The sequence below is a fragment of the Heterodontus francisci genome, chromosome 7 (assembly GCF_036365525.1).
Source record: "Heterodontus francisci isolate sHetFra1 chromosome 7, sHetFra1.hap1, whole genome shotgun sequence".
Lineage (NCBI taxonomy): Eukaryota > Metazoa > Chordata > Chondrichthyes > Heterodontiformes > Heterodontidae > Heterodontus > Heterodontus francisci.
This window is the reverse complement of record NC_090377.1, coordinates 71,207,023-71,232,837: the sequence shown is the minus strand read 5'-3', so window position 1 is coordinate 71,232,837 and position 25,815 is coordinate 71,207,023. Positions and strand designations below refer to the sequence as shown.

General features: G+C 42.4%; 1 protein-coding gene across 2 annotated transcripts in view; it reads left to right on the top strand.

Moving 5' to 3' along the window:
* Window positions 1-3,467: 3,467 nt before the first annotated feature.
* ssb (small RNA binding exonuclease protection factor La) overlaps window positions 3,468-25,815 on the top strand; it is a 29,947-nt gene continuing 7,599 nt past the window's right edge. Inside the window, exons 1-9 of one of the 2 annotated variants that reach the window (XM_068035383.1) lie at window positions 3,468-3,567; window positions 5,224-5,298; window positions 10,843-10,946; window positions 11,017-11,188; window positions 12,284-12,391; window positions 13,820-13,920; window positions 15,838-15,903; window positions 16,571-16,622; window positions 25,598-25,738. In XM_068035383.1, coding sequence (XP_067891484.1) covers window positions 5,233-5,298; window positions 10,843-10,946; window positions 11,017-11,188; window positions 12,284-12,391; window positions 13,820-13,920; window positions 15,838-15,903; window positions 16,571-16,622; window positions 25,598-25,738 — 810 coding nt within the window. In that variant the 5' untranslated portion in view covers window positions 3,468-3,567; window positions 5,224-5,232. Of the gene's footprint in view, window positions 3,568-3,693; window positions 3,926-5,223; window positions 5,299-10,842; window positions 10,947-11,016; window positions 11,189-12,283; window positions 12,392-13,819; window positions 13,921-15,837; window positions 15,904-16,570; window positions 16,623-25,597; window positions 25,739-25,815 lie in introns of those variants that run through there. The other variant, XM_068035382.1, reaches the window with a different exon arrangement.

Genomic DNA, 25,815 nt, shown 5'->3' with positions numbered 1-25,815 from the left:
ATCAGTTGTACCTAACTGCTGCGAAGTCAATAAAAAGGAACGAAACTGGACGGACTACCCGGCATTGACCTAGGCACCGGAAATGACAACGGCTAACCCAGCCCTGTCGACCCTGCAAAGTCCTCCTTACTAACATCTGGGGGCCTGTGCCAAAGTTGGGAGAGCTGTCCCACAGACTAGTCAAGTAACAGCCTGACATAGTCATATTCATGGAATCATACCTTACAGACAATGTCCCAGACACTGCCATCACCATCCCCGGGTATGTCCTGTCCCACCGGCAGGACAGACCAAGCAGAGATGGTGGCACAGTGGTATACAGTAGGGAGGGAGTTGCCCTGGGAGTCCTCAACATCGACTCCGGACCCCATGAAGTCTCATGGCATCAGGTCAAACATGGGCAAGGTAACCTCCTACTGATTACCACCTACCACCCTCCCTCAGCTGATGACTCAGTACTCCTCCATGTTGAACACCACTTGGAGGAAGCACTGAGGGTGGCAAGGGCACAAAATGTACTCTGGGTGGGGGACTTCAATGTCCATCACCAAGAGTGGCTCGGTAGCACCACTACTGACCGAGCTGGCCGAGTCCTAAAGGACATAGCTCCTAGACTGGGTCTGCAGCAGGTGGTGGGGGAACTAACACGAGGGAAAAACATACTTGACCTCGTTCTCACCAATCTGCCTGCCGCAGATGCTTCTGTCCATGACAGTATTGGTAGGAGTGACCACCGCACAGTCCTTGTGGAGACGAAGTCCCGCCTTCACATTGAGGATACCATCCATCGTGTTGTGTGGCACTATCACCGTACTAAACGGGATAGATTTCGAATAGATCTAGCAATGCAAAACTGGGCATCCATGAGGCGCTGTGGGCCATCAGCAGCAGCAGAATTGTACTCAACCACAATCTGCAACCTCATGGCCCGACATATCCCCCACTCTACCATTACCATCAAGCCAGGAGACCAACCCTGGTTCATTGAACAGTGCAGGAGGGCATGCCAGGAGCAGCACCAGGCATACCTCAAAATGAGGTGTCAACCTGATGAAGCTGCAACCCAGGACTACTTGCATGCCAAACTGCGTAAGAAGCATGCAAAAGACAGAGCTAAGCGATCCCATAACCAACGGATCAGATATAAGCTCTGCAGTCCTGCCACATCCAGCCGTGAATGGTGGTGGACAATTAAACAACTAACGAGAGGAAGTGGCTCCACAAATATCCCCATCCTCAATGATGGGGGAGCCCAGCACATCAGTGCGAAAGATAAGGCTGAAGCATTTGCAACAATCTTCAGGCAGAAGTGCCGAGTTGATGATCCATCTCGGCCTCCTTCTGAAGTCCCCAGCATCACAGATGCCAGACTTCAGCCAATTCGATTCACTCCGCGTGACATCAAGAAACGACTGAAGGCACTGGATACTGCAAAAGCTATGGGCCCTGACAATATTCCAGCAATAGTACTGAAGACCTGTGCTCCAGAACTTGCCACGCCCCTAGCCAAGCTGTTCCAGTACAGCTACAACACTGGCATCTACCCTGCAATGTGGAAAATTGCCCAGGTATGTCCTATACACAAAAAGCAGGACAAGTCCAATCAGGCCAATTACCACCCCATCAGCCTACTCTCAATCATCAGTAAAGTGATGGAAGGTGTCATCAACAGTGCCATCAAGCGGCACTTACTTAGCAATAACCTGCTCAGTGACGCTCAGTTTGGGTTCTGCCAGGGCCACTCAGCTCCTGACCTCATTACAGCCTTGCTTCAAACATGGACAAAAGAGCTGAAATCAAGAGATGAGGTGAGAGTGACTGCTTTTGACATCAAGGCAGCATTTGACCGAGTATGGCATCAAGCAGCCCTAGCAAAACTGAGTTCAATGGGAATCAGGAAGAAAACCCTCCGCTGGCTGGAGTCATACCTAGCGCAAAGGAAGATGGTTGTGGTTGTTGGAGGTCAATCATCTGAGCTCCAGGACATCATTGCAGGAGTTCCTCAGAGTAATGTCCTGGGCCCTACCATCTTCAGCTGCTCCATCAATGACCTTCCTTCAATCATAAGGTCAGAAGTGGGGATGTTCGCTGATGATTGCACAATGTTCAGCACCATTCGTGGATCCTCAGATACTGAAGCAGTCCATGTAGAAATGCAGCAGGACCTGGACAATATCTAGGCTTGGGCTGATAAGTGGCAAGTAACATTCGCGCCACACAAGTGCCAGGCAATGACCATCTCCAACAAGAGAGAATCTAACCATCTCCCCTTGACATTCAACGGCATTACCATCGCTGAATCCCCCACTATCAACATCCTAGGGGCTACCATTGACCAGAAACTGAACTGGAGTAGCCATATAAATACCGTGGCGTCAAGAGCAGGTCAGAGGCTAGGAATCCTGAGGCGAGTAACTCACCTCCTGATACCCAAAGCCTGTCTACCATCTACAAGGCACAAGTCAGGAGTGTGATGGAATACTCTCCACTTGCCTGGATGGGTGCAGCTCCAACAACACTCAAGAAGCTTGACACCATCCAGGACAAAGCAGCCCGCTTGATTGGCACCCCATCTACAAACATTCACTCCCTTCACCACCGACGCACAGTGGCAGCAGTGTGTACCATCTACAAGATGTACTGCAGCAATGCACCAAGGCTCCTTAGACAGCACCTTCCAAACCCACGACCTCTACCAACTAGAAGGACAACGGCAGCAAATACATGCGAACACCACCACCTGCAAGTTCCCCTCCAAGTCACACACCATCCTGACTTGGAACTATATCGCCATTCCTCCACTGTCGCTGGGTCAAAATCCTGGAACTCCCTTCCTAACAGCACTGTGGGTGTACCTACCCCACATGGACTGCAGCGGTTCAAGAAGGCAGCTCGAGGGCAATTACGGATGGGCAATAAATGCTGGCCTGGCCAGTGACGCCCACATCCCATGAATGAATTTAAAAAACCTTCTCAATTGATCAACAATAAATGCCGGTCTCGTTAATAACGTCTGTATCACCAGAATGAAAAAAAATGAAGGGCATATAGGAGGCAGGGAATGTGAGAATAGCTACGGGGAATACCGTACATCGGATGGGAAATATGAAATGCTGGGTAAGGCTCCAGTGATCCAGGTGTCTGGTGGGGGGGGGGGGGGGGGAAGTTGGCAAACATCACGCGGTTATCATAGCTTGCCGTTTTCTCTTTAAATCCAGTTGCGTACCTGGTTTGCAAATCAGTACATAACTAATCAGTTTTTTAAAGTGTTTGCTGCACACAAGATGTGATGACCTGTTTAATTTCGACTAAAAATTTATTTGTCACTTAAATACACAGGAAACGAATGACCCCATTTGAACAGAGAACAAATCTGCAACTCCACCACCTTCAAAACCTGACAACACCCTGAGGCTGAGCCTGCGCAGCTCCCGGCGCCGTGCCAGCGTCATTACGTCCGCGGGGTCACTGCGGCCGCGGTGTCTGTTGGGATACACAGGGAGGCTTTAAATAACGGCGGCCGCAGCGGCGGTTTTGCGCAGGTGTTTCGGAGTCAGGTTAGGTTGGGTACGTAGCTAGGAATTGTTTGACGGTTTTGCTGTCGCCCGCCATGTGTGTTGTTTTTAATGAATATTGTAAGAGTGAGCTGCAATGAGAAGGGCGCAAGGCTCTGGGCTGCGCGCGGCTTTCCCGCTCCCTGGGCCTGTCTGAGAAGCGGCGTGGCGGCTCCTGTGAACGTACATTTTAAGCAAAAGCAGAGTGAGCTTCGAGCTTAACTGAAGCTATAGAAGTTTTTCTCGTCGATTTAATTTGGGCTGAGGTTATGTGGCTTGGATAAATCGGTAATCCTGGGGTGAAGAGGCTTTCCCTTGGCACAATTTGGGGACCTCGTGGTTTCGCCGCCATGGCTGGGGATGAGCAGACAGTGAGTGGGACGTATGATGTTTATAATAGAAAGACAATTTGTTCCATTTGCACAGATGTAATAAATTTGTAATAACATCTAATAAAATACTATTTTATTTACGTAATTATTTGTGATTACTGTCAAGTAACCTTAAATTGGAAACTAGGGCATATGTACCTTTAATCTACACTCGCAAATCCCCGCGATGGGAAGGGGGACATCACACATTATTCGGTCTGAATCTTGATTTTAGCCACTTACGTTTCAAGATCTGTTTTAAAGGAAACCACTCCAGCGCAACAATTAAGCTTTATTTGTTTTCAATTTTTCTTTAATGAATCTTAATAATTGTAGCTGCCTGTTAGTTTTGTCTTAAAGGGGTGGGGATTGGAATTTGAACAAAAACGAGCTACCAGCCTTATTATCTTCGTATAGTACAAATCCACAGTGGCTTAATTGATGACATTCGTAACTGGATTGAACTGAATCTTAAATCTGACCCAATTCATGGGGTTGTTTATATATTTATTTTGAAATCCAGTTAGTGCTGGAAAATTGTTTGAAGGATGTAAAGTAAGTTATACGAAGAGCTGAAAAGGACTACATTTAAATTGAAGCTGAACAGGGTACCTGATGTCAATTCTACTTCATTTTTGGTTAAGTAGCCATTCACCTGTGGACCTAGACCTATTTTGCCCTAGTGTTACAGTTTAGTTTAGCATTGTTCTCAATTGTCTGCAACTGTGCACCTGCTCGTAGTGATCGAGAGTGTTATCTGTGGCCAATTTCTCCTGTGTAGCCAAGAGTTTAAGACAATTGCAGAGTCCAGAATTGCTAATCTGAGATCAGATCGCTGGAAATCTATTGTCCCTTTTATAGCTGGGTCAAAATCCTGCAACTCTTGACCTAACCACCCTATGGGTGTACCTACACTGCAAAGATGCAGCAGTTCCAGGAGTGGCTTGCCACCACCTTCTTGACAGCAATTGGGGATGGACAATAAATGTTGGCCTTGCTAGTAACACTCATAACAAGAATGAATTTACAACAATCAAATATGGTCTCAACAGCTGTCAATGTGGTATTTAGAAACCGTCAGTGGTGTAACCCTGAATTCTAAATGCTGCACTCTAAATTACATTTGCCTGAAACATAAGAAATTTGTCTTGAGTACTTTAGTTCTCAATACATAACCTTTTCTGTCAAGTCTAAACCACAACTCCAACTTTGTGTGAAGGAATAATTAACTTGGTCAAGGGCCTGTTTCATTTATGAAGCAAGTGGTAGTTAGCCTTGTTTTTTTTTCCCCTGTGTAGGTTGCCAAAATGGCAGAGAATGGAGTGGCGCAAGAAATAACTCCCCTTGAGAAGAAAATATGTGAACAGATTGAGGTACGCAATACCTAAATGCACATGTATAGTTGGGATGATGGTTTGATAATGTGAAAACGGAATGTTGAGAAAATTGTACAGTGACTTTTGTGGAAATTATGGTAGTCTGGCTTTTTAAATTACCAATAGCACTTCATGGGTTTTAAATCTTCCAGTGCTTAGAACCATTGGAAAATTACAGTATAGAAGGAGGCTGTTCAGCCTGTCGTGTCCATGTTGGCTGGGAAAAAAACTTGCCGTCCAATCTAATCCCACCTTCCAGCACCTGGTCCATGGCTTTGCCGGTTACAGTGCTTCAGGTGCATGTCCAGGTACCTTTTTAAAAGAATTGAGGATTTCTGCCTCTGCCACCATTTCTGGCAGTGAATTCCAGACACCCACCACCCTCTGGGTGAAAAAGTTTTTCCTCATGTCCCCTCTAATCCTTCTATCAACCACCTTAAATCTGTGCCCCTGGTAATTGACCTCTCTGCTAGGGGAAACGGGTTCTTTCGGTCTACACTATCTGGGCCCCTCATAATTTTGTACACCTCAATTATGTCACCCCTCAGCTGCCTCTGTTGTAAGGAAAACAACCCTAGCCTATCCAATCTTTCCTTATAGCTGCAACATTTGAACCCTGGCAGTATTCTTGTAAATATTCTCTGTACTCTTTCCAGAGCAATTATGTTCTTTCTGTAATGTGGTGACCAGAACTGTACGCAGTACTCCAGCTGTGGCCTAATCAGCGTTTTAAAGTTTCAGCATTACATCCCTGCTTTTGAGTTCTATACCTCGGCCAATAAAGGAAAGCATTCCATATACCTCCTTCACAACTCTTATCTACCTGTCCTGCCATCTTCAGGGACCTGTGGACATGCACTCCAAGATGCCTCACTACTTCTACCCCTCTCCATATCCTCCTGTTTATTGTCTATTCCCTCACTTTATTTGCCCTCTCCAAATGTATTGCCTCACATTTTTCGAGAATGAATTCCATTTGCCACTCTTCTGCCCACTCAACCAAACCATTGATATCTTTCTGGCTCCACGACTTTCTTCCTATTAACTACACGGCCAATTTTTGTGTCATCAGCAAATTTCCCAATCATGCCTCCCACATTTAAGTCCAAATCATTAATATATACCACAAACAGCAAGTGACCCAACACTGAACCCTGTGGAATGCCACTGGAAACAGCTTTCCATTCATAAAAACATCCGTCGACTACTACCCTTTGTTTCCTGTCCCTGAGCCAATTCTGGATCCAACCTGCCACATTCCTCTGTATCCCATGGGCTTTCATTTTACTGACCAGTCTGCCATGTGGGACCTTGTCAGATGCCTTACTAAAGTCCATGTAGACCAGATCCACTGCACTTCCCTCATCAATCCTCCTGGTTACTTCCTCAAAAAACTCAATCAAGTTAGTAAGACATGACCTTCCAATAACAAATCCATGCTGCCTATCCTTGATTAATCTGTGCCTTTCTAAATGGCAGTTTATCCTGTCCCTCGGAATAGATTCTAATAATTTACCCACCACTGAGATCAGACTGACTAGCCTAGAATTATTTGGCCTATTCATCTCCCTTTTTAGACAATGGTACAACATTCGCAGACCTCCATTTGTCTGGTACCTCTCCTGTATCTAGTGAGAATTTGAAGATGATTCTTAGCACATCTGCTATTTCCTCCCTGGCTTCCTTTAACAACTGGGATGCAATTCATCCAGCCCTGGTGATTTATCCACTTTCAAGGATGTCAGACCCTCCAGCACTTCCTCTCATTATGCTTATCGTAACTAATATTTCACACTCCTCTTTCACTACAATGTCTACATCAACCCTCTCCTTTGTGAAGACAGACAAAAAACTCAGTAAGAACCCTGCCCACATCTTCTGCATCCATGCACAAGTTCCCTTGTACATCTGATGGGGCCCTACCATTTCCTTAGTTATCCTCTTGCTCTTAATGCACTGATAAAACAGCTTTGGGTTTTCCTTGATTTTACCTGCCAATAATTTTTCATGTCCTCTTTGCTTTCCTAATTTCCTTTTTTACTTCACCCCCACACGTTCTATACTCCCCTAGGCTTTCTAAAATATTAAGATTTTTGTCATCATCATAAGCTTTCTTTTTCTGCTTTAACTTGCCCTGTAAGCTTCTCGATAACCAGGGGGCTCTAGATTAAAGGCCTGCTCGGGTCTGCAAAAAAAAAAACGACCCAGCCCAACCATCAGTTAACTTACCTTCTGTTTTTCACTTTGCTGCTGACCTGCACAAGCTTAAAATAACTAACAAAACCACCTTTCTAGTCCAAAAATTAAATTAACAGTGGAGCCACTTCTCTGTGATAGTGTCCAACCTGAGCCTGAATGCTGGTCCCGGTAGTGCAACTCCACCCGACCCAGACACGTCGCGGGTCCCATTGGGGTTGGCTAGCAGGCCTTTACTCTAGATTTGGCAGTACCACCCTTTTTGTCTTTGTGGGCATGCCTACACTGTGTCTGTAGTATCTTGCTTTTGAATGCCTCCCACTGGTTTGCCACTGATTTTCCTTCAAGTAACTGTATCCAGTCCACTTTCGCCAGGTCCCCTCTCAGTTTCTTGAAATTTGCCTTTCTTTCTACCCCCCCCCCCCCCCCCCCCCACACCCCAATGTAGAACTTTTACTCCTGTTTTATCTTTGTCCTTTTCCATAATTATGCTAAAACTAACTGTATTCTGGTCATTATCTCCAAAATGGTCACCCACTGTTACTTCCTCCACTTGCCCAGCTTCATTTTCTTCTTTCTTCTTTTGGGCCTCCTTATCTCGAGAGACAATGAAGACTAAATCTAGAACTGTGCCCCCACTCATTGGGCTTGTTACATGCTGGCTAAAAAAGTTCTCTTGAACATAGTTTAAGAATTTTGTCCCCTCTGCCCTTCACACTGTTTGTATCCCAGTTGATATTGGGGTAGTTGAAATCCCCAACTATTATTGCCCTATAGTTTTGGCACTCAGAAATCTGCCTACATATTTGTTCTACCTCCCTCTTGCTATTTGGGGGTCTATAGTACACTCCTAGTAGTGCGGCTGTCCCTTTTTTATTTCTGAGCTCCACCCATATGGCCTCATTTCATGATTCATTTAGCATATCATCCCTCCTCAAAGCTGTTGTTGATTCCTTAGCTAATAATGCTACACCCCCTCCTTTTTATCTCCCTCTCTATCCTGCCTGAAAACTCTATATCCAGGAATGTTGAGTTGCCATTCTTGCCCACCCTTTAGCCAAGTTTCCATTATAGCAATTATGTTATGTTGCCATGTGTCTATCTGTGCCCTCAGCTCATCGGCTTTTATCTATTATGCTCGCATTTAAATAAATATCCTTTAACACTGCCAAATTCCTGTGTCGTGTGCTTTTTAACCTTTGCTTCTTTTGTCTTTCAGAGTCACTCGCTAATTTTCTGCCTCCTGCTCCCTGTCCTGAAACTATCCTATCTAAGACAGTGCTCGGGTTCCCATCCCCCTGCCAAACTAGTTTAAACCATCCCCAACAGCACTAGCAAACCTTCCCGCAAGGATATTTGTTGCAGTCCTGTTCAGGTGCAGACCCTCCGGCTTGTACAGGTCCCACCTTCCCCAGAATTGATCCCAGTGCCCCAGAAATCTGAAGCTCTCTCTCCAGCCATGCATTCATCTGGTGTATTTTCCTATTTCTATACGCAATACTGCTTACTCAGCTTTTATTGTTGCTTGGAAGAATGAATAAAACACATCAATAACTAATATACCTTCCATGAGTAAAGTTTCCATTCTGTTCTACTCACTTCCCCCTTATTTTCTTCCCCTCCCAACATATGTAGTAATTTTTGATTTAATCTGTTACAGGTCCAACAGATAGTGGTACATACTATGCAGTTTTTCACATTGCAAGTTTTAATCAATTAATTCCAGCAGGTGTAGGAAGGAGGGAAATCAATTAATCTTACTGGGCAGTGAAGGTAGAAATTAATGAGTTGCACATCTGTTAATATTGATGTGTAGCAATTTTTTTTAAAAAGCCAGCATCCATTTCAAAAGCCTCATTGGTCTGAAAGGGTAGGCATGTGTAAAAACTATTTCGCAAGTGCCACAATGTTGTCTTTGTGCTGTAGAACCAGAATTCTTTTGCAAAAATATGAAATTACTTTTTCTTCAAGTTTCTAGTTCTGCCTGTGGCTGAGGGTAGAGTAGACTATTTTCTTCAGTACTTCTACATATGTCCCTACTTGTAGCGAACAAAGTAATTTTTGGGGAAAAAAATATATTCCTGTGAATTTTACTTTCCACAGACTTGAGACAGGCAATATGACTATGGGAATTCAATTTGTTTCTCACTACTCTTGTAATGCTACTGATTGCTATTTTACTGTTGCTGCAACAAGTGTGGGTTCGATTTCTAACTGCAGATTTGTTTCCAAAGTGGAACTTAATTCATACCTTGAAAGCATTTGTCTTGATTATTCTGGAAAGGTGGTTTTGCTGCTTACATAAGAATGTTTGAAGTGTAAAGGACCATTTTGAGTCTACCTGACCAGCTCTGGAATTCAGAAGTTCATGAAAATATAGAACAGAATCATAGAATGGTTGGCCTCCTTCTGTGCTACATTCAGCTTGTGTCCATGCTGGTTTTCTGTGATGGCAACTCCGCTTGTCCTACTCCCACCTTTCCCTGTAGTCCTGCAATCTTTTCTCTTCATATAATTATCCAATTCCCATTTGAAAGCCACAATTGAATCTGTCTCCAGTGTTTTATAAAGGCTTACCATAACGTTCTTGCTTTTGTACTCTGCCTCTATTTATAAAGCCCACGATCCTGCATACGTTATTGACTGCTTTCTCAACCTTCCCTGTCACTTTCAATGATTTGTGTACATATACCACCAGGTCTCTGCTCTTGCACCCCCTTTAGAATGGGATCCTTTTGTTTATATTGCCTTTCCTTGTTCTTGCTACCAAAATACATCACCTCTCTATTAAATTTCATCTGCCACGTGTCTGCCCATTCTACCAGCCTGTATGTCCTCTTGAAGTCCATTACTGTTGTCCTCACAGTTCATAATGCTTCCAAGTTTAGTGTCATGTGCAAATTTTGAAATTGTGCACTGAACTCCCAAATTTAGGTCGCTCATACAGATAAACAGTGGCCCTAATACCAACTCCTGGGGAACCTCACTATATACTGCCCTCCACTCTGAAAAATGACTCTTCACTGCTGTTTCCTGTCACTCTGCCAACTTTGTATCCATGCCACCACTGTCCCTTTTTATTTGTATCCTTGAATGGATTTTTCTCAGTAAGTGCCTCCCCCGCCCCAGGTAATTGTGGATCATGACTATCAGTTTCTTGAGGTTCAACTTCACATGTCTTTTAGGACCTCAAATATTTAAATCTTTTAGCCTTTATTTTTGTAGTGTAAACTAACTTAGCTTGTACAGCCTTTTTCTTCAGGCAGTAGGTGAGGCAGACAATTTGTTTAATTAAAACTCCTTTTTGACAGTTTCTCTACTGAATGTTGTTTTGTTTTTGTGCAGTATTACTTTGGTGATCACAATTTGCCAAGAGATAAATTTCTCAAAGAACAGATCAAGTTGGATGATGGTTGGGTACCCCTGGAAATCATGATTAAGTTTAACAGGTAAGGAAAATTGTAGTTGCTTAAAACAAATGGTGACATAAGTAGTCTCTGAATCTTAAATGTCTTGCAGGTTAAGTCGCCTAACAACGGATTTCACAGTAATAGTAGAAGGACTCAAGAAGTCCAAAAGTGGACTTCTAGAAATAAGTGAAGACAAAACCAAAATTCGGCGTTCTCCAAGCAAGCCTCTGCCTGAGTTTGAGGATTACAAAATTTCTGTGAAAGCTAGATCTGTGTATGTTGTAAGTATTGGCTTATGAACCTTCTAACTTTGTCAAAGTGTGAAAAAATATATGGGTTTTTAAAATTTTGAATAATACTCGATAGAGCAAGTGATTAGGTAGAAACAATTTTTGGAGAGGAAATTGACTATGCTGGAATAGTTGCTAAAATTGTTGTACTGCAATGAATCAGATGGTATTCAGAAACAGTTTAACTTCACAGTCCACTTATGGTCGTTGTCAAATGTTAAATTTCAGTATTCAAATGGCACATGACTGCTTGTTTGGGCCTGAATTGAGAGGTTGCTTCTGTTCTTGGTGTTTGTAGTGTTGGACTTGTTAGGCTTTTGTGGTTAATTGTTACTTTCATTTTGGTAAAATGCATTGAGTAGTTTGAGGTGGAACTATTGCTTCATTGGAATAAGTTATTGATTTGAAGTCTTGATGTGATTTACCAAATCCAGTGAATGTGGACAGAGGTATTAATAATTATGGGTATATCAAATTTTACTAAATGAGGTTTATAGAGTCATAGAGATACAGCACTGAAACAGGCCCTTTGGCCCACCGAGTCTGTGCCGACCATCAACCACCCATTTATACTAATCCTACACTAATCCCATATTCCCTACCATTCTCCTACCACCTAACTACACTAGGGACAATTTACCTATCAACCTGCAAGTCTTTGGCGGTGGGAGGAAACCGGAGCACCCGGTGGAAACCCACGCGGTCACGGAGAACTTGCAAACTCCACACAGGCAGTACCCAGAACCGAACCCGGGTCGCTGGAGCTGTGAAGCTGCAGTGCTAACCACTGTGCTGCCCATATAAACTTGTAATATTTTGCTGCGTAAAGATAAAGGAAAATTTATCTCCTAGTTAAGTGCATTATTTTGCTACTCTTAAAGGACGAGCTTCAGTAGTGGGTTTCATATAATCACCTTGGTGTGTTTACTTTTTATAATTTGTACAATAAGAAATTCTGGGGGTAAAGCTCTTACTTGAAACAGAATCTGAATTTGACATGCTTTCATTTTTGTGGAACTTTACTTAAAATGTTTAGTATTTTCCACTTCTCTCATCTGTTTTAATGCTGTATCTTCCATTGAACAGAAAGGCTTTCCCACAAGTACTACACTTGATGAGATTAAGAACTGGTTTGATGAAAATGGGCCTGTGGAGAATATACAAATGAGGAGGACATTGCAGAGGCAGTTTAAGGTCTGTACTTTCTTGCTGCTCTTCTCAAAACCCCAAATTTGCAAGTGAGTACTGAATGGTTGCTAAAGGAAATGGGGGTGGAGATATAGTGGAACAGCTTGCATAATCCTATGTTCCCTAAATATGGGGTGGTGGGGGTGGCAGAGGATTGGAGTGTGGCAAATGTGACTGCTTATTCAAGAAGGGGTGTAAGACTGTTTCTAGTAACTACAAACAAGCTGGTCAGTTTAACATCAATGATGGGTAAGGTTTTAGAAACAATAATTGGAAAGGCATCAACAGGTGCTTGGAGATGTTTGAGTTAGAGAGCCAGCACGGATTTGTAAAAGGCAGATTGTATTTGACTAAGCTAATTCAATTTTTTTGATGAAGTAACAGAACATTGAAGGGAATGCTGTTCATGTCTATGGATTTTAAGAAAGCGTTTGACAGGTACCACATAAAAGGCTGATTAACAATTGGGCTTGTGGAATAGGAGGGTCTTTGTCAGCTAGGATCAAAAAATTGGCTTAAGGTCAAAAAACAGCGAGTCATGGTAAATTGTTTTTCGGACTGGAGGATGGTAGACAGTGGTCGAGTAAAGTTCAAAATTTGCTGATGCAAACTTGGAGGTATGGCAAACAGTGGGGAAGATTCCAATTGACTGCAACAGGACATAGGCTAGCAGAATGGGCAGGCAACGGATAGGGAGAGGCAATATGGCCGAAAGGGCACAGTTCAATGTGTACAGGGTCAGAGGCACTCGTGCATAGATCTTTGAAGGTGGCAGGACATATTGAGAGTAATTAGCAAGGCCTATGGGATCTTGGGCTTCATAAATAGAGGTTTTGAGTACAAAAGCAGAGAAATTATGCCGAACCTTTATGAAGCTTTGGTTAGGTCACAGCTAGAGTATTGCATTCAGCTCTGGTCACCACATTTGAGGAAGGATGCAGAGGAGATTTATCCGAATGGTTCCAGGTCTGTGAAGGATTTTAGCTACAAGGTTAGGTTGGAGAAGCTGGGGTTCTCCTTGGAGCAAAGGATGTTGAGGGGATATCTGATAGATATGTACAGGATTATGACTGGTTTAGATAAAGTAGGCAAAGAAAAGCTATTCCCATTAGCTGATGGTACAAGGATACTGGACACTTGAGGTTTTGGGCAAGAGATGGAGGGGGGACGTGAAGAACATTTTTTTTTTACACAGCGGTGGTAATGACCTGGAACTTGCTGCCTATGACGATGGTGGAAGTGGAGGCAATCCATGATTTCAGAAAAAAATTGGATGGGCACCTGAGACTGAGGGAAATAAACTTGCAGGGCTATGGGGATACAGTGGGGGAATGGGACTGACTGGGTTGTTGTAGAGGGAGCCGGCATGGACTCGATGGGCTGAATGGCCGCCTTCTGTGCCGTTATGACTCTTAACTTGTTCTTTGTTAACAGGGTTCAGTATTTGTGGTCTTTGACAGCATAGATTCGGCTACAAACTTTGTAGAAACAACTGGGCTGAAGTACAAGGATAATGACATGATTGTGCTTTTCAAGTAAGTATATCAACTTTTGGTGTAGCATGTTCGTGAGTGTTAGTGTGCAGATTTACTGTTTCACTTCACTGAAGGAAAGTAAACCTAATTGAGTGCCTGATTGGAAAGCAAAGCCAGCCATTGAAGTTGCCTTGGTCTTGGTTTCTGCGAATAGGCAAAAAACCTTAAGATGTACTTGGTTTGGTGGAAATAACTTGGATCTATTTGCAGTTTAACATACAAATTACGATACTGATCTGGCACAATAAAGCAATGAAAGTAGAATAAAAAGCTTAAAATCTTCATAAAGAAATATATTAAGTATGTGACCAGACGATTAGATGAAAGTTTGGGTTGTTTTTTGATTGCCCTTCTAGATATGTGTAGCTGATGCAAAATTATGAATTAATTCATGGATTTGGGATTTTCTACCAAATCTGAATATTTACCAGTATGTAATTCAGTACAACTGTCTACTTTTGTCAGTTATTCAAATATAGACGAAATAGTAGGAATTATTACATATAATGCTCGGTGCTCTCACATTTCGTTTCCAAGTAAAAGTATTTGATTGCTTTCAGCCATGTACAATTTAAATTGCATCAAGAAGCAAGTCCCAATATAACCCATTTCAAGATGAATCAGCCTGGTTCTGTATATTGATTGTTCCTTGCCCTTCAAGGAAACCTTTTTTTTTAACTCTAGCTATTTCAGAACTGTTTTTTATTTAAAGGCGTGGCAATAAAACACATTCAAGTATGTTGTAATCTGCCTTTTCTGAATTTACAGGCTTCAAAGTTAGCAAATGCTTAATTGTGGCGATAGACTTACAAAAGCTTTCAGGCATTGTATTGTTGATGCCTCTGGTTAAGGTTGTTTTGTCAAATAAATGACAAGTATCTAATTTCTGAAAGATCTATAGAAACAGAAATTTGTATTTGCCTGTCATGCAGACCCCCACCTGCCAAGAATGAGGCATATTAATTTTGTCATACGAACATTAATTTTAAACTGTTGCTGGCTGGAGCAAGGAAATGACTTGTTAAACAGATTAGCTGTGGCTGGAAAAAACTTTTACATACTAACAGACAGTGCCTGTGGAGACTAAGGACCATTCCCTGACACATTCACCCCACAATGGACTTTGATCACCAGACATTGAAGGTGAGGAAGCTCGCATTCCAGGATGACTAAGATGGCCGAATCCAACATAGTCAAACCAGCTAGTCACATGACTGACCTGAGCAACCTCAGTTTTTTTTTGTACTGTACAGAAAGTTTGAGAGACTGTTTGTTGCTGGACTGTAAAGACCTCTCCTGTCTGCTGTCATCTTTCTCACGGCACCCCAAATCCACTGAAGATGTTGACCTCGAGAGAAAAGTCTGCTACATCGAACAATGTTTAAGAATAATACTGGGTCCCAACGAAAAGCAAGATCTACCTATATTCAAGGACTCTACAGCGAGCTCGAAGAACAGTAACCAAAACCATCTTTAGATATTGCCTCAAACTTTTTCATTTTATTTCTTCTCTTTTCTGTCTCTATCTGCATATGTGTTTATTGCATATTCATACTAGTGTGGGTGTGTCGTGTATCTGTAGGCATTAACCGAAGTAGAGTTTAATTAAGTTCAACCTTTCCTCTTTAAACCGAAGAAAATCTGTTTGGCTGGTTTCTTTGCCTTATAATTGGAAAGTAGTGAACAAGGATTCACTTAAGGGGGAGCTTAAAAAAAAAAAGTGTTTAAAATAAAACCCTGTTAGGGTAAGACCAAGTGAAGGCTGATGGAACCCTAGACCCCTTTCTCACCTGGTTGTAACATTGCCTCTTATAGGTATACCTTCAAGCTTGATTATGTCTGCTGAGTAATCAATTGCTCGACAGGTCAATGCACTTAAAAAAAAAGTCAGATCTTATATTGTTTTTCCTCTTGAAGAGAAGCTTATTTTGTGAAGAAAGCTGAAGAAAAGAAGCAACATAAAGCAGCGAAAAGCAAAAACAAGTAAGTGATTACAAATTTGACAGTTTTATAAAATATTTCTGTATACTATTTGCATTTTGCACTTAATTGAGTACATTGTAATTATAAATGTTTTTCTTTGGCGGGTGAAGGGGAGAGTGATGTAGATGGAAAATAGCATTAGTGCATTTAACAATTTTGAACCTCATAAAATGGTTATGAAATTTGGGTGGCAGTAATGTTAGAGGCTGGGGTGAGATCAAATTTTGATGAGTTAAACTTTCCACAATGGCATGTAGCTGCATCTTGAGCTTGGGATTAATTCTACTGAGGAGATGAAATGAGGTGCTTTTGACCAGGAAAGCTGATGGATGCTAGTAAAATGGGCTTAGTGTACCCAGTTTGAGCACAATCTAATTATCTAATGGGTATTGTCAATGTGAGTACTCTTGCTGTGGCTTTCTAATATGTATGAGTTTTTAATTTTAAAGACTATGAAATCTCCTTTTGGAATTTGCTGTATTTGTTCTTCACCCCGCAGTTAAGTTAGGCCCAAGCATCCCTTGCTGTCTAAATGATTGGGTGATTTAGACAAAACCAGTTCATTGCTAGCTTTGCCGTTAGAGCTGAATTATCCATATTGTGCAAACCACCTCCATTGAAATCAGTCTGTTCTGTTTGTGTCTTAATCTATTTTTCTCTGTTGTAGTGAGAAAGAACAGCAACAAAAACACGTGGAAGACCTTGGTGTGCATGACATGGTAAGTTTTCTTCAGTAGATGAAGAACTCATGGATGCAAATGTGTTCAACTGGTATTTCCCTAACTGTTACAACCTCGGCTGAGACCGTTAACTTTAAAACGGACTATGAACTCCCAGACTGATTGAAGATTTCACATTTTAGGTCTTCTCCTATAACAACTAAACTAAAAATCAACATTCTTCAAACTGTACTTGGGTAGCTAATGCAGTAAATTAGAGAAATGTATTTCCCATTAACTTATTAACACACACCAACCCCACACCACATTTATACATGAGTTCTCAGCAAAACTGTATTCTTGCAGTTAAAAGTCCAAAACTCCTTCCAGTTGCAGTGTCCCTAACAAAGCCAGTATCCTCTTTGTTCATCTCTTCTGAGCACACTTGACTGGTCTTCTGTTAATAAGGCAATCTCTGGTGACCCTGTTGGTCTTTTCTCCCTTGCAAACCTCAAGTCTTCAAACTGGGTTCAGAAATAGCCTTTCACTGACTCTGCTCAGAACAGTTGTTTTCTCTATCCTGAGGCTGCAACTGTAGGTCTGGCCTACAGACCTCGGAACGCCTTTTGAATTTATCCAGCATCAAGTCAATTTTTTTTCCTTTTAAACTATTCAGCATCCGTAAGTTTGGCCATAGCAAAACCTCCTAAGCTTCCCTGGTTTCCTGGGCCTTGGTTTCCTTGGCCTAGCAACTGCAACTTGAATTTGCATTTTTAGAGCCACTGGCTCTCTGTTTACAATCTGAGTCTAGGAGAGTGAAATCTATTATCCTTCAGGTGTTACTGAAGGACACTGCTTTCAAAAGAGTCTTTGATCTGGGTTCCTTATGTTCATGGTAACCAAGACCCCTGGCTTGTCTCTGGGCAGACTAGGTATGAGGTCATGTGTCTCCTTCGAATCCTTTTTTTACATTGCATTAAAAATCAGTTTTTAAAATGTAATCATACTACAAAGTCCAATGTTCACAACACTAATGTAATAAAAAATGATTGGAACAAAATTTGCTGTGTCAGTTCTGATAAAATTTGTACCACTGTTGAACTGTTCTGATGGTTATGTGCTATTAGCTACTCCTAACAATCTTTCTTACTGTTCAGTTTAAAAAGCTGATAAATTTCAGACACAATGAAGTTACTTTCCCCAATGGCTCAGCAAGTTTATACAGTGATACAGTTCTGATGAAGGGTCGCTGACCTGAAACGTTAACTCTGCTTCTCTCTCCACAGATGCTGCCCGACCTGCTGAGTATTTCCAGCATTTCTTGTTTTTATTTCCTATTTCCAGCATCTGCAGTATTTTGCTTTTATATTACTCCTAGAATTTTAGTTCAGCTATACTGAGATGGATTTTTAGGTTCCTGTTTTATTCTAAATGGTAGGAATCATAACTTGACATTCAAATTTTTTGATAAAGGTAGGCAAACATTTACCTCAGAAGCGTGTTCATGTACTTTGTAGGAAGGCTAATTATCTGACCACAATTCTTTCAGCTTTATCAGGATCATTCGATTCTGGTGACTTGAGTTAATAAAAAAAATCTGTTTCAGTGAGATTCATAAAATTCTAAAACATTCAAGTAGAGGTGCCCTTTTCGCCTACTGAACTTTCATCTAATTTTTTTGCTCCTTTAATATTGGACTTTCTGTTCAATTGTTAAATGCTGAATTGAAGCTCCATTTCTAATATTTTGTCTTCAAATACTTCAACCGTTGTCTTTTATCCAATGCTGATCTTAAATTTATTGTCCCTTGTTTTTGATTCATGGATCAGTGAGGAAAACTTTTCCTCTTGCTTCATAATTCTTAAAACTTTGCTACTTGTGCAGTTAATGTAGCCTGACTTGAAATCTTCAATCACTTTATAACCAATTGCATTTCTATGGTGCTTTCAAATTAGTATAATGCCCCAAAACGCTTCAGTAATTAACAAACAAAATTTGACACTGAGCAACAAGAATATTACAGCAGGTGACCAAAAACTTGAACACAGAAGTAGGTTTTAAGGAGTTTCTTAAAACCTGAATTGGGGGTGGTGTTTAGGGATTGAAAGTCAGTGTAAAATTTAAGCACAGTTGGCAATGGAGGGGCAAAAGAAAACCTGGAGTGTAGGGTTGTAGACTGGAGGAGGGGTGAGGCCATGGAAGGATTTGGAAGCCAGGATGAAAATTGTAATCATTGGGGTGATGTGAGTGGAACTTGGTGTAGGTTTGGAGATGGGCAGCAAAGTTTTGGATGAGTTCAAGTTATGGAGGGTGCAAGGTGAGAGGACAGCCAGGAGAGTATTGCAATAGTTGAGTCTAGTGGTAACACAAGCATGGATGAGGGTTGCAGCTGTAGATGAGCTGAAGCGGGGTGGAAATGCTGATTTCAGGGAGGTGGAGGACATGGGGCAGAAACTTTCATCTAGCTCACCTTTGCATTTTTTTTATTTGTTCCTGGGATGTGGGCTTCGCTGGCTATGCCAGCATTTATTGCCCATCCCTAATTGCCCTTGAGAAGGTGCTGGAGAGCTGCTTTCTTGAACCACTGCAGTCCATATGGGGTAGGTAAATTCGCAGTTGTGTTAGGAAGGGAGTTCCAGGATTTTGACTCAGTGACAGTGAAGGAACAGGGATATAGTTCCAAGTCAGGATGGTGTATGGCTTGGAGGGGAACTTGCAGGTGGTGGTGTTCCCATGCACCTGCTGCCCTTGTCTTTCTAGGTGGTAGAGGTCGCAGGTTTGGAAGGTGATGTCGAAGGAGCCTTGGTGCATTGCATACATGTGAACTGCCTGGTTCATCACAGTGGCAAAAGAGAGGGATGAAGTCAGTGGCTATGCAGTGGCATTCGGGGATGAGAAATTTCCGCTAAATGGTGGATTTCTGACATTGGGGTTTTTAGAATTCTGCCATTGGCTTCTCTCTTTCTGACCATTGAAAGATTGGCTTAAAAAACTCAACTGTCAGTTCACTGAGTTGGATGGATTTGTGTGTGAGAGAGAGCTGGAGGGGTAGTTGGAGGGTGGTACAGTGTGGGGGGGGGGGTGCGCTGGAGGAGCTACAGTATGTGTAGGGGGGTGCAATTGGAGGGGGTTCTGTGTGTGGTGCGGTGTAACGGATAGTTGGATGGGGACACTGAGGGAGGACCTCAGAGCTTCAATCTGGAGGTCAGACAATTCCATGCTGATCAACAGTTGTCCCTAGACAAAAAGGTAGGTAAGTTACTTATGGTGGAATGAAGTACACAAGTGGAGCAAATACAACACTCTGCAGACTTGTATTTGTTTTGATGAGCTACTTCCATGGATCTATGGTTGAATATTCAAACACCAGAGCTAATATCATTGACTCATTTGACCTGGATGAATGTTCGCACATACAGTGCCATCCAAACAAACTAACATGCACTGAGAGCTGAGGGTAAGACAAGTTTGGAGTACTTTGAAGAAGACAAAACGAGTGATCCTGTCAGTGGCAAGCTGCTCAAGTTAATGCAAGAAGCCTACAAGATGTATGCTGAGAAGAAACATCAGGGGGAAAAAAAACAAGAGGAACCGAGGAAGAGGCTAGAAATCACACCAGAAACTAGCCACAAAAATTTGTCAAAGCAGTTATGGTGGTTGCTGCTAAGACAGCTAGAAAGGCCCATGTTACAACTCTGCATTCATCAGCTAAAGGGAAAACCTAACCAGTCAAGTAGCAGTGTTTGTAAAGCTTCACAGATTTATAGACAAAGTAGAGAATACCTCAAATTGTGTGCTGATGTGAGGAAAACCAGTTTAAAAGCAAAAAAACAACTGGCTGAGTGAAATAGATGAAGAAGCAGAGGAAGCTTTCAAGACTGGTAACACCAAGAAAGTATAATCACTAGTCAAGGTCATAACTGGAAAGGAAGATGAAAACCTAGGATTAGGTATCCAGAATGAAAATGAAGACTTGTTCCATGATGAGGACAAGATCAGACTGAGATGGGAAAATTACTGCAGGAAACTGTTTGCAGAAGAACCAGAAAAGATTGGAATTTAAAAGAACTAGAATCTCGGGTACTGTAAGATGAGATGAGAGTAAAGCTATAAAGAACATCGAGTGGAAAGGCAGAAGAATAAGATCAGATACAAGTGGAAGCACTAAAAGTGGGAGGTGAAATGGTAGGAGATGGAATGAAAGAAATTGATATATGGACAACAGGTGAATGGGCTTACAAATGGACGATATCTGAGATGGTCACCAATGCCCAAGATAGCAGGCTCACAGGACTGTCCAAAACCTCATGCGTTAAGTCTCATCGGTCATTCATCTTTAGTACTACTTGATATCATCAGGCAAGTCACTCCCCTGTGAACAGAAGTGGCAGAGGAGCAGTTTACCTTCGTTCCAGGAAAGGTACAACTGACACTATGCTCAAAAATCTCATGGAGAAAGGTGAAAACAAACAAGAAGCCCAGCTTTGGCTCCTGTTCAAAGAACAGCACAGGAACAGGCCATTTGGCCCTCCAAGCCTGTGCCGATTTTGATGCCTGCCTAAACTAAAACCTTCTGCACTTCTGGGGACTGTATCCCTCTATTCCCATCCTATTCATGTATTTGTCAAGATGCCTCTTAAACGTCGCTATCGTACCTGCTTCCACCACCTCCCCTGGCAGCAAGTTCCAGGCACTCACCACCCTCTGTGTAAAGAACTTGCCTCACACATCCCCTCTAAACTTTGCCCCTCGCACCTTAAACCTATGTCCCCTAGTAACTGACTCTTACACCCTGGGGAAAAAGCTTCTGACTATCCACTCTGTCCATGCCACTCATAACTTTGTAAACCTCTATCATGTCGCCCCTCCACCTACGTCGTTTCAGTGAAAACAATCCGAGTTTATCCAACCTCTCCTCATAGCTAATGCCCTCCAGACCAGGCAACATCCTGGTAAACCTCTTCTGTACCCTCTCCAAAGCCTCCACGTCCTTCTGGTAGTGTGGTGACCAGAATTGCACGCAGTTTTCTAAGTGTGGCCTAACTAAAGTTCTGTACAGCTGCAGCATGACATGCCAATTTTTATACTCTATGCCCCGACCGATGAAGGCAAGCATGCCGTATGCCTTCTTGACTACCTTATCCACCTGCGTTGCTGCTTTCAGTGACCTGTGGACCTGTACGCCCAGATCTCTCTGCCTGTCAATACTCCTAAGGGTTCTCTCATTTACTGTATACTTCCCACCTGCATTAGATCTTCCAAAATGCATTATCTCACATTTGTCTGGATTAAACTCCATCTGCCATTTCTCTGCCCAAGTCTCCTACCGATCTGTATCCTCTGACAATCCTCATCCGCAACTCCTCCAACCTTTTGTGTCGTCCGCAAACTTACTAATCAGACCTGCTACATTTTCCTCAATCATTTATATATACTACAAAGAGCAAAGGTCCCAGCACTAATCCCTGTGGAACACCACTAGTCACATCCCTCCATTCAGTAAAGCACCCTTCCACTGCTACCCTCTGCCTTCTATGACAGAGCCAGTTCTGTATCCATCTTGCCAGCTCACCTCTGATCCTGTGTGACTTCACCTTTTGTACCAGTCTGCCATGAGGGACCTTGTCAAAGGCTTTACTGAAGTCCATATAGATAACATCCACTGCCCTTTCTTCATCAATCATCTTCATCACTTCCTCAAAAAACTCAAATCAAATTCGTGAGACACGACCTCCCCTTCACAAAGCCATGCTGCCTCTCGCTAATAAGTTTTTGTTTCCAAATGGGAGTAAATCCTGTCCCGAAGAATCCTCTCTAATAGTTTCCCTACCACTGACGTAAGGCTCACCGGCCTATAATTTCCTGGATTATCCTTGCTACCCTTCTTAAACAAAGGAACAACATTGGCTATTCTCCAGTGCTCTGGGACCTCACCTGTAGCCAACGAGAATGCAAAGATTTCTGTCCAGGCCCCAACAATTTCTTCCCTTGCCTCCCTCAGTATTCTGGGGTAGATCCCATCAGGCCCTGGGGACTTATCTACTTTAATGCTTTGCAAGACACCCAACACCACCTCCTTTTTGATAATGAGATGACTGAGACTATCTGCACTCCCTTCCCTAGGCTCACCATCCACCAAGACCTTCTCTTTGGTGAATACTGATGCAAAGTACTCATTTAGTACCTCACCCATTTTCTCTGGCTCCACACATAGATTCCCTTCTCTGTCCTTGAGTGGGCCAACCCTTTCCCTAGTTACCCTCTTGCTTTTTATATACGTATAAAAAGCCTTGGGATTTTCCTTAATCCTGTTTGCCAATGACTTTTCATGACCCCTTTTAGCCCTCCTGACCCTTGCTTAAGTTCCTTCCCACTGTCTTTATCTTCCTCAAGGGATTCGTCTGTTCCTAGCCTTCCAGCCGTTACGAATGCTTCCTTTTTCTTTTTGACTACGCTCACAATATCCCGCGTTATCCAAGGTTCCAGAAACTTGCCAAACCTATCCTTCCTCACAGGAACATGCTGGTCCTGGATTCTAATCAACTGACATTTGAAAGACTGCCATATGTCGGATGTTGATTTACCCTCAAACAGCCACCCCCAATCTAAATTCTTCAGTTCCTGCCTAATATTATAATTAGCCTTCCCCCAATTTAGCACCTTCTTTACAGAGGGTGGTGAGTGCCTGGAACTTGCTGTCGGGGGAGGTGGTGGAAGCAGGTACGATAGTGACGTTTAAGAGGCATCTTGACAAATACATGAATAGGATGGGAATAGAGGGATACAGTCCCTGGAAGTGCAGAAGGTTTTAGTTTAGGCAGGCATCAAGATCGGTGCAGGCTTGGAGGGCCGAATGGCCTGTTGCTGTGCTGTACTGCTCTTTGTTCTTTGAAATGTGGGTACGATGGAGGATGCTCCGATTCAGCTGGATGGACAGAAAGACGAATGAGCCTTGGCAATAATTGAAGGAGAAATTGAGGGGGGAGAAAGCAAGAGGAAGAGGAAAAATCAGATGGGTGAATGACATTGGGATGTGGACTCGGGGAGGTTTGAAAGGCAGAAAAGAAGCCAGCTGCCCCACTAAGGCTATGGTGACAATGAACAAGCACAGATTTATGAATAAGATTTCAAGGTCATGTTCAGGTGTCAAAATACTTCATCCTTCATAATTACATGTATTAACTATTAAATGCTGAAATGTTGGAATGCTGAAGTCACTGGTGACTTGTACACTGAGCTCGTCACTGGTATCCGACCACCGGCCGTCCGTGTCTCTGCTTTAAAGACGTCTGCAAACGCGACATGAAGTCCTGTGACATTGACCACAAGTGGGAGTCAGTTGTCAGTGATCGCCAGAGTAGGTGGACAGCCATAAAGGCGGGGCTAAAGTGGCAAGTCGAAGAGACTTAGCAGTTGGCAGGAAAAAAGAGGAGGGAGCCAACTGTGTAACAGCCCCGGCAACCAATTTTATCTACAGCGCCTGTGGAAGAGTCTGTCACTCTAGAATTGGCCTTTATAGCCACTCTAGCCGCTGCTCCACAAACCACTGACCACCTCTAGGCACTTACCCATTGTCTCTCGAGACGAAGAGGCCAAAGAAGGAGGAGGAGGATTGGTCCGCTCACTTGATGGTAATTGAAGGGAAAACTAATGTTTCTAGACATTTGAAGTGGCCTGGAAGCAATTGTATTCATTACAGATCATTCGCAGCGCTATAATTATATGATTCCTTGTCAAAAAATAATTGAATTTTTTTTGTCTATGGCCACTAACTTTCAGAGCTTTTAATTTTTGGCCACTCACCCCTGGGCTTTGGTCGTCTCAATATTGGATGTTTCTGTTCAACACTAGATGTCAGACAAGCAGCATAACAAATCCAAGACCAGGAGAGCTGTGTGTCTGCACCTTAATCCTGTTATCTCCATTTAATTTTAATCTAGTTAGTATTTCTGTAATTTTTCCATGCACCACTTAACATTTACCATTGAATTATCCAGTGTGTAGTCCTGTAACCTGTATTTGTCTCTGTATTTCTGTTAACCTGCCTTTAAATAGGCATTAGGAAATTTTGATAGTTCCAGTATGCTGGTGCTGAAATTGTTTCATGTCTATGGAGAACAAGAGGTCCTAATAACAATCCGTGAAGCATGTCAGTAGCTACAACTTGCCAATCCAAGAAACATTAATTTACTCTTGCTGTCAGTTTTCTATCCTTTATCCCTCCATCTTACCACTTTTAAGTACCACAGGCGTTATGACGCGACAAGTCTCATTTTTGGACAGTCCAAATATATCATTCACTGCTTTCTTTGTATATTGGCTTGATAATTGTCTTGAGTTAATTTAAAAAGTAGTTAAATGTAATCTACCCTTTACAAGCCATATTTATCAACAGCTATTCAAGTGATACATTATTTAAGTGTTACATTATTCTAGTCTCAATAGAGGTAGGCCAGTTAGAAGTGAAATCAGGAAGCATCCTTCACATAGGAAATCTGGAATTCGCTTCCTCAAAGGCTTTGGATGGTAGGTCAATTAAAAATTTTGAAGACGGAAATTGATAGACTGTTGGGCAAAGGTATCAAAAGGTGTGGATTTGAGGTACAGATCAGCTGTGATCTAAGAATGCCTAAACAGTTCCTAGGTCTCAGTCTTCCCAACTGAAGATAACTCACTACTTTTTCTTGGAACAAGGATCAATATTTCTTCTATGCTGTACAACCACACACCACAGCTATCAGGAAGGTACTGCACAAGCAATATTCTCAAGATGTGTGCATGCATGGCAATCGTAAAGGGACTGTACAGTACTACAAACAAATCAGAGGGTACATTGACAATGATGCAACATTGGTCATCCTGTACACTGAGTCCTCCTCTCAAGGAGTGACTGAAACTTGCAAGAGTTCTCTGCATTTCGAGTTACTGCGTTTTATCTTCTGATCTGAGGGATAGGGTGTTTGTCTTGGATAACATTCTGGAAGTGAAGTAGAAGGCATGGGAAATATTAAACTTTTTTCTTTTTTTTTTAAAAGAGATCCCTTGAGGAAAAAACTGGGTGCTTACTGAAGTTCGCTGGTGACCTTGCTGATCAGACATGTAGGGAAGATATTCACGAAATTTTCTCCAATCATGGTGAAATACAATGGATAGATTTTATAAGGGGAGCTAAAGAGGTGAATATTACTGTAAGCATTAATTGATTTTTGTTTTTTTTTAAACTTTCTTATTAAAGATTCATTGTGTGATTTTA